This window comes from Lissotriton vulgaris, chromosome 10, assembly GCF_964263255.1.
Source record: "Lissotriton vulgaris chromosome 10, aLisVul1.2, whole genome shotgun sequence".
Taxonomy (NCBI): Eukaryota; Metazoa; Chordata; class Amphibia; order Caudata; family Salamandridae; genus Lissotriton; species Lissotriton vulgaris.
Genome location: NC_141698.1, coordinates 1,138,854,675 through 1,138,867,328, shown reverse-complemented (window position 1 = coordinate 1,138,867,328; position 12,654 = coordinate 1,138,854,675). Strand labels below are relative to the sequence as shown.

The following is a 12,654-nucleotide window of genomic DNA, read 5'->3' as shown; positions in this document are numbered from 1 at the left end:
GAGTGAGGGACGTCAGTTGTTTCACTGTTGGGTCTGGTGAATTCTTGTATGATGACGAAGAGTTACTTGGAGTTGTGGGAATTGGAGAGGATTCTGTCTTGGATGAAGTTTCTCTTGGTTGAATTGAGGAGTTGGTGGTGTGCCGTGGTGGCAGCTTTGTAGGCAGAGCATGCTTCCAGGGTTTTGCGGTTTCTCCACGCTTTCTCCAGTCGTCAGCAAGAGCTCTTGGATTCTCAGAGGTCCGAGGTGAATCAGGTGGCTTTCGTGTTCTGTCGTTTGGTGGGGTTCTGGAGGGGGGAAAAAGTGTTGTCACTGTTGGCGATCCAATGGTGGAGGTTGCTTGCTGCTGTGTTGGCAACTGCCTCCCCTCAGGTGTCTGCATTCTTTGTTTGGAGTACATATTCACCCCTTCTGCCTCCTACCTTCCCCTAAGTGTGTTCATTCCTTGTCTGGGGTACATATTCACTTCTTCTGCCACTTACCTTCTCCCAAATGTGTTCATTCCTTGTCTAGTATACATATTCACCCCTGCTGCCTCCAGTCTCACCCCAGGTGTCTGCATTATTTATTTGTGGTACTTATTCACCCCTTCTGCCTTCTACCTTCCCCTAAGTGTGTGCATTCCTTGTCTGGAATACATATTCACTCCTTCAGCCTCCTTCCTTTCCATATGTGTCCATTCCTGGTCATGAGAGCATTCTGCCCAGAGTATTGTCCCACTGTTCACCTGGTATGAACAGTCATTTCCTGGAGTCAATACTCACCAGAACTGCCTCCCACAATCCTTTGGGTGTTGTATGGGTTCCTGGTTCTGCCGTACACATTGTTGCTGGACTCGTACCACATGCAGAGCTCGCTGCAGTTAGTGACGCCCAAGGGTATGGCACCCGCCTGCTTTAAACGCGATACCACAATGGCATCAGTGCTGGAGATAATGTTGCGGCGCGCTAGGAGGCCGGAGGAGTTGGGCATACCTAGGACAGAGATACAATAGGAAGGAAGCAAGCAAATGAGTGAACTGGACAGCAATATTAGGTTATGATGGCAAAGTGTCAACTCAATGTGAGGCGTAAACTTACATTTACTACATAAAGTATAGGGAAGCAATACACAAAGAAAATTAGTGGGATCTGCAGGTTTCATTCTGCGATGTGCCCTTTAATAAATATCTACATTTAAGCAGATGGTAGCAGCCACTGTAATGTGAAAAGCAATGGTGGACACCCAGGGAACAGCAAAACAAAAGCACAATCTGAAACACATGGGGCGGCTCCTAATGAAAAAGACCTTTGTTGAGCAAACCTTGAAACACACCGGCGGACTCCTACTGGACTGCTCTGCTGTGAGACTGGTCCATTGAGACATGAGGGCCCACCCTGAAAACACACTCCAGACTCCTATGTGTACAAACATGTCAACAGAGTGTGGACGCTGAAAACACACTCCAGACTTCCATGTGTACACACTCCAGACTCCTACGTGTACAAACACGTCATCGGAATGTGGAACCTGAAACACATGTCCTGACTCCTAGGGAAGTGGCATGATTTGAAGAGAGCAGCATCCTCAAACAAATGCCTGACGCAGCAATGGCCATCCTGCCTCTGGACTTCCTCTGGATGAAGTGTGCAAGGATGTCTTTCTCCCATGGCCCCCCTCCCCAGCGTACCCCCAAAAACCTGTCCTGAATGAAGCACATAGTGATTTATCACCCCCTATCAGTGGGGTAACGAAACTTGAGGGCCCCCTGAAAAGTACATGGAGGGGGATCCCCTCCCTGGCCCAGCACCTTCCACTTTTGATGAGGGGGCCCCCTGGGGCTCGGGGCCCCCCGCATTGCAGGGACTGCAGGGGCTTATCTTACGCCACTGCCCCCTATATGCCCTAAAGGATAAGAGTAGAGATCCACCCGTCTAGTCGTGTCACACAACCCATGGAATGCCGGACAGTACAGGGGCCATGCACAGTATCACCATATACAGCAAAGGCCTCTTTAATGGTACTCCCAGGAAAGGAGACCTCTCCTGCAGTGTTTTCTCGTTCTCCTCTCCTTCTGAGATAGACAATAAGAGGACACTGCACAATACTCACCATGTACAGCAAAGGCCTCTTTAATGGTACACGGTACTCCCAGGAAAGGAAACTTCTCCTGCAGTGTCTTCTCGTCCTCCTCTCCTTCTGAGACCATGCGGTCCACCTGCATTGCTTCTTGCAGGGCTGCGTCATACCTGAGAGAAGATAAGAGAGAGGGATAATACACCGCAAAGCACCAAAGGCAGCCTACCTAATGGAGGGAGTAAAGAAATATCACAAATGAAGAGCGTACCTGTGAGCCTGTGGCATAGAGGGAGATATCTGAGAGAGAAAACCTTAGCCTACTGCAGTAGGAGAGGATTTATCTCACAGCGAGGGAGCGAGAGCGAGAGAAAGGCAGATACAGAGAGAGTGACTGCAAACCAGCGCGAAGAAGAAAAAGCCTATGAGCATGCGTCAATGGGAGACGATGTATCCTACAGAGAGAGACAGACTGACAGACAGAGAGAGATAAAGACTATGACCATGCATCAATGGGAGAAGATATACGTCACAGTGAGAGACATGTTGGGAAACCTTAGATCACAGAACAAAAGAGAGCAAACAAGGAGAACAAGAGAGAGCAAACAAGGAGAACAAGAGAGAGCAAACAAGGAGACCGAGGAGCCCATTCCACAGAATGTGAGCTCTAGTACTTGAAGAGGATGTAAATAAAGAATATGGGTTTCATGTCGCGCTGCAACAAACGTTGAACCGAGCATTCGCGTTTCAGCAACAATCTGTAAGAACAGGAATTTAGGGGCACCCTCCTATTGTATCCCTTAAAAGTATGTAGGGAAACACATCGTGTAAACCTTAAGGACCAACACTACAAACATCAGCAATGTGAAGGTGGTAGGAGGGCGACCCACAGTCACCATCCCTGTTAACCCCTAAAGAAGCAATGAATTCAAAGCATCACTAGGCCATGATACAACCAGCATGTGAGGAGACCTCCCAGGGCCGCTCACCAACAATGGTGAGGTTCCTTAATCCCTCAGGAACCATAAATGAACTGGCCACAGGACAAATGCATACCGACAAACACTCTCTGTAGGGTTAGCCCCAGAGCTAAGCTTGTTTCTGAAAGCATGGGCTGGTAACCACTGCTCAGTCTTTATACACACTAGGAGAATGATGCGTGTAAAAAAGCGGGTTATCAATTGGGCTGGATGATAGGCCGCCACAAGGCGATAAGCTTCTTATGTTATAAAATATGTCCAATAATTCAAACCCGGGTTCAACCCTGTGGTAGCTACGTCGTAGAGGAGAGAGGCTTAACAGTTAAAAATGTAAAACACAACACAATGAAAACCCCATTTTTGAATATTTAAGGCAAATAGCTCCAACAAAAAGTAAAGCCTCAATCAGAAATCACTCTTCGCAGTTGACCGGAGCCCAGGTGCAATTTTAGGCCGAGCTCGATGGAGTCTGGGTCGGACACACAAAGCAGGTCCTCCTGGTCAACGATTTGAACTTCTGATTTTGCATGAAATGGAAATCAAAATCCTCCAGTGGAGCCAGGCGGCGGGCTGGGTTCACCCGTGTGCTCTCAAAGCTGGCTAGCCACTCGATGAGTTCCCACTGATGCCGTTGGTTTTGGCAAGAAAAGTTCTGCGTGGGTGTAATTAAAATGTTGCAAGTCACAGCATCAGGCAGATACTCTTGATCACCTTTGCACAGTCAAGATTTCTGATTTAGTCTTTTCTATGGACCTCAAAATTCTCCAGCAGGGCAAGTGTGAAGCTATAGCTGGCAAAGTCTCTTCCAAATTGCACACTTTTGCAGCAAGATCCCACTGATGCTTCAAAGGTCTTAGAAGTCCAAAAGGTTTTTAAGTTCCAACTTTTCTGAGTTTCTGAAGCATCTCTTTTTAGTCAATTCCAAGGCTCACAGGACATCAGGGACAGCACTTAGCGCCAGGACTCACTCCAACAGAGGTCCCCAGCATGGTCAAGCTCAGGTCCAGTTGCTACTGGATGGCTGGACACAATGGGAAAAGGAAGCTTTTTGAGTTCCTGTGGCCACACACATCCACTTCATAGTCCTAAGTACAACTGGGAGCAAGTCCAGCCCTTTATGTCTCCACAAAGGTCTCAACCAGCAAGTCCAGTCTTCTGTTCTTCCACAGGTCCACAGGTTGTTCTGATGAGCTGTGGGTCAGGTGTCACATTTGAAATATTCACTAGCCAGTGAGTGGGGGTGACTCCTGGACACGCACTAAGTAATGGGGAAAACTTTCCAAAAACCAAACCTTCCCACCTTTACAACACACCCCATTTGCCTTTGGCAAACTCAGACCTCGAGAAATCTACTCACCCCCTTGTTATGGCGAGTCAGACTTCATCACAGCCAGCTATTTTTAGTGCCAACTTGCCCTTTCTAGTGAGCTAACAAATAACAGCTGTTTTGTTCACTCCAAAAGTGAATGAGCAATAAAGATGCCTTTAAATCATGTTTTTATCTTGTCCACAATTTCTCTGGATTCAGAGACAGACTTCTAAAGCCAGTTCGTCTTCCTGCATTTGCTTCCATCGCTCTGACTATTAGAGAATTGTGTACAGTGAACTGTGGGACAATTTTGCTGAGCAAAGCATGTGAAATGATTGGCTGTAAGATGTCAGGCTGTTTTTCTAACGCAACACTGAAGTAACTAATAAGTGAATTGTAATAGAATGAAAACAAATCAGAACACTTCACTTCGTGATATGCAGATGATAAATATTTTTGCTGAAACCCAATTTCCAAACATTGTTTATGCGCTATATAGTTTTATCAGTCAACTGCATTTTAGTGCGAAAGGTTGAGGCGATTTCAATAGAGAATATACTGTATGTAAATGACAGTGCACTACCACATCAAACTTTAGTAATACATTTAATAAAAGTGAGTTTTTAAACATGGACTGAGAAATATTCCTGGCCCTGCCCAGATGACCATGCTATTAGAGGTCTAGAAGGTAATGGGTTGTGTGTCTCTATATGTGGCCTTGATTCTTATTATAAGTGTAGCAAACGTTTAGTCTATTAAATAATAAGAGCTTCTTGTACAGCAGAAATGCTGTACTCACATATTTGAAGGTGCTCTTACATCCGATAATGAAGAAAAACGCGGCTCCATAAAATACTATTCGCAGGTATCTCAAACTTATCCTGGGAGCAGCCCCGCTTCCTACTGGAATGGTGCCTCGCTGGCTACAGAGAGACCAGGAAACAAAAGTCTTCTCTTCCCAAGTCTCTATTTACGATTAATAATGAATGGGCAGGCCTCACACTGATAGCTTTCAAGTTCATGAAGTTGCTTATCCCTCCCCTGTTGCCTGACTGAGCTGATGTGTGTCACAAACCTCACACCAGGTCTTGCTGCCAAAAGGCCTAATCGATTGTTTCTGCTCTGGGAACACTTTTCACACCTCATTAAGCGGACGTACTGACAGGTCAGCTGCTGGCAAGCTAATGACAATGAGCCAACAGGAGGTTCATGCACACAAAATATAGCTTTTAAAAATATAGTTTTCCTAAATATTTTTAAAAAATATGACTTCAATATGGAATTGGATTTTTAACAAACGTAAAAAAATATTGTTTGAATTATCCTGTAGCTTGTCCCAAACCAAAGTTGGCAGAGATGTGATTTTATACTGAACTTCATTTTTTCTCATAGGACACAGCTCTTCGGGTTGGATATAGTTTTTATTAATAGCTAGTCACTGTCGGTACATGTCAACAATAAACTCTTGCATGGACCACTTTTAAACATTAGGCACCTAACTAGTGGGCTGCAAGGCCTATTTAGGGGTGACATATTCCATTTTTAAAAGTAGAGTTATTTCCTATCGAAAAGGTGCCTTTTGATAAGTTGGCTTCTGGTTTCACAAGCTGTAAGAGTCAGGCAACACAGGTAAGCCTTAAGCTGTTTGGCAGTTCACAGCTAACTTGCCATGCCATTGGTATATTTTCTTACACCAATAAACTATGGTCATTCTGGACAATAAAGTATGCCTATTAGGTGTTAGCCAATATCACCATGTTTTAAAGGGGTCACACACTGGGTCTAGGTCATCCCCAGTGTGCAGTTAAAGAAACCGCAAGACCAGTCAACAAAAACAAAAACAAAATAAAATGACTACAAAAAGCGAGGCACTTTCTCACAATGGGCTTTTTATCACTTGAACACCAGTAATATAAAATGTTGCCCCACTCAGGCCGCAATGCTTGCTTTCTGAGCACAGGGAAGGGTGCAACACTTTGCATAAATGTACAGACCGCACAATGGAGAGTGGTTTGCAGCACAAGTAGTAACATCAGACATGTCTGTGTACCGTGCACTGGATGTTTACACGGCTCCTTTACTCTAGTAATGGAGCTCAAAGTGTAATAAAGCAGGGGCTGGTTCATGTCTTACACGAGCCTTCCTTTTACAAATGTGCATAATAAATATAAGCTTGTGCACAGTCCAACTGGTGGCAGAATCACAATGTATCTGGGATGCTTTCTGCTCACTAGGACTTCATTTCAAAGATTCCCAATGCATGTGTGTCGCAAGGAAACACATTTAAATGGCTGAAGTAAATCTGATGAAGGTTGTGTGATAATACACACTTTTGAAATGCTTTTTTATACTACACCCTTCTTCAGTTAAAAGTTATTTTTCGGCCTAACCTACAACAGTGTAGTGTGGTCTCCTGCGAGAGCTTGATACCTTACAGGTGCTTGCAGACCGCCCATTGCTACTCTACAGATTGGATTAATTGTCACTCGTTTGCTTGTTTCCTATGAGTCACCTTCCTTGGGTTTCCTCTTTCATGTGTTTGTCCCTCCCCTAGATGCATTACTTGATGAGGGGTTATACCCTGAAACCGGTCCTAGGATGCTTATTTCTGCTCCGGGGAGGACCTGGCCTGGCAGTTCGGTCTGGACTGTTCCCATTGGGCACAGGGTCAAGACTGATTTGCAAATGGCTGGGTCCAAACTGGAATGGCTCATATCTCTGTACTGGGGTGAATGTATGACATTGTTCTGCATTCTGTCCATCCTTTGTTATTTTTGCATTCTAATCAAACGAGCGCAAAATTTAGTTAGGAGCGACCTTTTCCAATTACTTTTTATCAGATCAATATGACTCAGTCCTCCGACATGTTTTGAAAACGATATAATCTCTCAAAGTCCCTTTTTTCAATTCTGTGCTCTCTGTAGCTTCAGATGCAGACTTCATAAAGAGCTCCTGTATCCTAGCACCTTCCCCCTCGCCCACCCATTGGGGTGACGTGTACAGGTCGGGTCTACTAAAAGCGACATTAGTTCTCTTGATATAGTTCAGTCACAGGATCTCATACCCAAAATCACAAGCCAGACCATCAGTAGTAACATCACAATTGAATGAGTAATGTTGAATGCTCCACAACACAACCCAAAGTAGGCATAGAGCACGCTTCATTTCGCCTTCCACATAGGTTGTGCCCTGTTCCTTGCAGGGAAAATAACGAAGACTACAAGGGCCTAAACCTAACAACTGTCTACAAAAGCAGTCTCTTCCTGCAGTTTGGAGCAATCATGATATCCCCATATGGCAGCACCAAAGGTCCAAACTGGAAGATATTGAAGCCTATACACTTCATCAAGAGCGGTATCGGCTTACTGCCAACGCTTGCCGCAAGTGCACACAGGGCCCGAAGGGAGTGATTAAAGCCGAGGCACTTGTTAGGGATGCAGGGAAGCCAACTACTGCGGGAATCAAATGTTATCCCATGATAGGAAAATTCATGGACCCTGGTGATATTTTTCCCCTTAATTGAGAGGTTTTTTATTTTACTGTTTGGCTGACCACAAGCAAAATCATACATTTTTGCCATATTAAACTCAAAATCCAGGTTGTCCATAAACATAACAAAATTGTCTATGAGGTCTGGAAGGCCATTTGTTGTATGTGAAGATAAGATGGCAAAGTCTGTGTAAAGGAGAGCTGGGACAAAAGTAGATTTCACTTTGGACAGATCTTTCCCTTGTGATGTTAGCAAATAATTCAAACCGTTTCTATTCAGAAGAAATAAAGTAGAGGTCAAAACACAACGTGACGTACACCCCAGGATGGAACAAAAGGTTCAGTACAATATCCATCTATACCGTACCTAACCCCATGGTGCAGCGGACCCAAGAACTCTACCAACCACGGGTTGAAGCAGGACAATCGAGCCTAAAATATTCCATCATCTGGGGTGGTTAACACAGTAAAAGGCGCTGCAAAGTTCAATAAAAGCGAGGTAGTGATTACTTTTTAGCAATCATGTACCTCCCTATAATCAGGTGGAGATTCAAAAACTGTTCTTGAGCCCCTCTGAACCCAAACCGTACAACATTGCGGAAGCCATTTAAATGCACCCGTTCATATATCCTGTTCAAGACAATAAGTACCACTATTTGTATCACAGAATTGAACAGTGATATGGGTCTGAAGCTGCGGGGGTCCGTCCTCTTGCCTTTCTTAAAAACTGGAACCATGCTAACAATCTGCCAGGAGGCAGGAACTTTAGAAGATACCGCTGCATCAAAACATTGGTCCTTTTTAGGGGCCCACAAAGGGGCATTCTCCTAATACAGGTCTATTGGGGCCCCGCAGGACCAGGTACCTTATCGAATGCTCTAGCACGCAATAACTTACTCAATCTCAAAATTCATTTCAAGATGGAATAACAAACTTATTTGACAAGACGGGAAGCACCCAAGCTCCAGAAAAAGTGGAGAGGACAAGTGTATGCAACAACCTATTCATCTTTTGCTAGGGGGGTATTAATATGGCTCTGTCCAGGTGTAAGGGTACCATTCAATGGCACCTCCACTGTTATTGATGATGAGGGCCGTTACGTTTTAATAACGGGGAACCTGGGAGGCAAAACCACTGTGCTGGGAGCAATATACACCCCCAACGTAGAACAAAAGAGATCTTACGATACGCCTCCAACAGATGGCAAGTAAGTTGGGCAAGCTATTGGTACTGTGCGGGGACTTTCTTTCTTGGGCCCCTCTCTCTGGAACAAACTTCCACTGACCCTGAGGTGCATTAAGGCAACACCTGTGTTTTGGAAAAAGCTCAAGACCTGGCTTTTTTCCAGGCCCAAGTTTTCTCCCTTCTTTCCCCGCTGACACTCTTTGGACAGCAGCGCCAGGACACTCCTTGGAGTAACAGTCGTGCTTTGTAAATAGCCCCACATAGGCCTAATGGTAAAGATTTAAAGCTGCTTCACACTTACTTTAAGGGGGACTGGACGCCTTGCCCTGCCCCTTCTTCCAAACATGTGCTTGTGCCAGGCCGTTCTTCATGGTAGGAGAAGAATTACACAAATGGACAGGGCCACAGCTCTAAAGCACAATAAATATTGAAACTCAATTACCACCTTTTGCCCTCTTTTCATTTGAAGCACTGGTACATATTAGAAAATGCCATTATAGTCTGACTGGCTTCAGCAAAGCCCCCACTCTTGTTTCACACGTTCCCATCCTACTTGCGGGTGCGGAGGTGGTATTGTGCCCGCAGGGATCTAAGAAACCAAAAATGCACATAATAGGATTACAGCCTTCCGAATATGATTAAAATCATGTGTGAAGAAGTGCATGCGGGGCTCACCTTTATTCTGCCATGGGAGGACCTTCCCCGTAGACCCCGTACTTCTCTCGACACTCAACTCCAAAAGAGGTATATAGGAAAATGAAGGCACATCTAGGGCTACAAGATCATTCCCCCTGTCCAGTCTCTTCACAGCGAGACTTCGACTTGAACCCGGAAGTGGGTGGATACAAACCCGCAAGTCATTTTCCCAGCCCAATGAAAGGAGGGGAGGGCGAGAAGGAGGCATCTCGGACCGGTAGTGAAGGAGTATCGGGAGCGGAGTCGGAGGAGGGAAAGCGGAAGAGAGAATGCGAAAACGACAAAAGAACAGATGAAGAAGGACCGAGGCACAAGGATGCCCTGAGAGGAGACAAAGGAACTGGACGAGCGGTGGTGCGAGGACTGGTGGTGCCCACCGGAGGATGCTGGAGAGCGGCCACAACTCAGGGGAGTTGCGGCGGAGCCGGTGAGTGGTAGCGTCTCTGGGGACCAGGGGGAGGGTGCGAGGGAAGCGAGCACGAGAAAGGGCACAGGTAGTAAATTGAGGAACCAGTCTCAGAAGTATGTGTGTAGGCCGCATGTCACTTTTTGTTTCATTGAATAGTTCGCACTCTATTGAATTCCCTGAATAATTAGCACTTTCCTTAATTTGCATGGTAGACCATGAACCTGACTTTACAACTTTCTTTTCCTGTGTGACACGACTTTGGTATGAAGGATTGTTAATGCACACCTTGTATTTTCTGCCTAACTAATACACATCCTTAAACCAGCACATTAGGATCAAGCCATTGAGACCTGATCAGTAAAGCACTTCAAGGTGTGGTGACAGGTATACTATAACATATCTTCCCCAAAAACAGTGATTGACGGCTCCTTTTTTCTCCTCTCTTGTGAGCCTCCGGGAAGATCCCCTAATACTGAGGAGGAGCCTGGAACACCTTCCTCTGAAATCCCATCAAGCTCCACAGAGACAGGACAGAGAGAAGAGCAGGAGGAAATACATCCTGACCGACCTACCACCCCTATCACGGATAATAAAAAAACGCCCTTTTGGCAAATACAATCAGCCTCCTCGCCTGTTTATCAAATCTGCCCTCCCACATCATGCATCAGGTGCAGAATCCGGAGCAGGGTCGGCCTCCAAAGCAGATCCGTGCCATGAAGAGACATCTGTTTTACACGTTTAGCTGGTGATAAAAGCAGACTTTGTACCCAAGATATCCTGCAGGTCGCATACCTGAGACTTTCACCCAACTAGCTCACAGACTCAGCAGATATGTAAAAGGAAGAGACATTGCCCTACCAGTTTCCTGATTTTTCACCTTCTACAGCTATGTCCGTGACATGGCTAATGTCACAAGTAAAAAGCAATCTTCAGAGATGGTGGTCTGCTGAAACCAAGAGACATAGCTGGGAGACTGGGCTGTGGACGGACGCAGGACACAGAACTAGATGGGACAGGGGTAATGCAAGGGGTGGGAAATATTCAAATGTAAAATCATTCAGATTACATCACATTTATTATGAAACTCCTCCTCCATGCTATAGCCTCACCATATACCTCCCCCCAGGTCAGTGTCTGTCAGTTCACGAGGCAAATCTACATCCAGAACTACATCAGAGTGGGCGAAAGGACCCTCTCCAGGCATTAAGCAGACCCTATATCTAACACAGCCATAGATTTTTAAGTAGGTAACTGAAAACGGGCTGCTTAAAGCAGGCCTAGGAGAACATTGATTTTTGTCTGTTTTCCCCATAACTTTACTTAGCTCTTATGATCAGAAGTCTTGGATGAACATGGTCCAAAGCTCCGCTCTCCCACGGTACATGCGAGCTGAAGTGTGCAAAGGACCGAGTCATTACTCTTTGATGGCTGCAGCCAACATTCAAAGTCCACCATTTGTTGTTGTTGCACTTTTGCTCTAAGTGCGCTGGGTATGCCCACACGTGGGTCCCGGGCCCGCTGTGCCACTGGATTCAACCTAGCCTGACTGATGAGGGGTGTTACCTTGAAACCAGTCCCAGGATGCTAGTTTGCTGTCCAGGAAGGATCCGGCATGGCAGTTCGGGCTGGACTGTTCCCATGAGGCAGAGGGTCAAGACTAATTTGCATATGGCTGGGTCCAAACTAGGGTGGAGTAGTGAGCAAAAGAACGATGGATTTAACCCAGATCTCTTGACTGGGGGTAAATGTTTGATTCATTCAGCATTCCGTCCATCATTTGTTGTCGTAGCACAACATTCAAAGAGGCAGATTCAGGAGTAGTCTGAACTGCTGTCTGTGTCAAGCGCCTTTTGCTCAAGTTGGGAACAAAGTTAATTCAGGAAGGTGGGAGAAGGAAGAGGCTGTGGGGAGACAGGAATGAAACAAATTGTGGAGACTTATAAAACACACTGTTTCTTGCAATCCTCATAAATCCAACAAAGACTGGGCTAAGTGTATAAAATGAGCCCACTCCCAAATCTATGTATTTGCAAAATCAACAGGAGCAGGGTAAGTTTCCTTTCTCCACAGTCTTTCTCCATTCTGTTGTTCAATAGTAACGAAAGCTAAAAATGGCTGGAGGACATTTTTAGAAGGGGATGTGTAGGATACCAGACTCGTTAGGCTTTGGGCCAACAAGGAATTGCCCACCAGTGGGAACCTTTGGGAGCATGAGAGGGGCATGGATCACTTCATTGTACAGCAGTAGGCACTACGTCAGCCTACAAAATCTGCCTGACTCCTACTTATATCTAAAAGATGGCCCAAAAAGACCGGGCTCTTGGATAAACAGTGTGCTAAGATGCACATCCAGACCCACTCACTGTAAGCTCACAGCCTCTCGTTGACCAGCGGTGCCTCTGTGGCTGTGCTCCTCCCTGCTTCTGGGTGGCCATCGCAGAGTACATAACCTGCTTTATTAACAGAGCCCCTAGAGGTTGATCCTGTCGCTTCTGGGTGTACACCTCATACCATACTTCCTGTGAATTCCA

General features: G+C 45.7%; 1 protein-coding gene across 1 annotated transcript in view; it reads right to left on the bottom strand.

Moving 5' to 3' along the window:
- The window catches only part of FAAH2 (fatty acid amide hydrolase 2), a 153,714-nt gene that overhangs the window by 124,817 nt on the left and 16,243 nt on the right, over positions 1–12,654 (bottom strand). Inside the window, exons 3-4 of the mRNA XM_086942244.1 lie at positions 2,092–2,228; positions 765–974 (exon numbers count right to left, since the gene is read on the bottom strand). Coding sequence (XP_086798370.1) covers positions 765–974; positions 2,092–2,228 — 347 coding nt within the window. The remainder of the gene's footprint in view (positions 1–764; positions 975–2,091; positions 2,229–12,654) is intronic.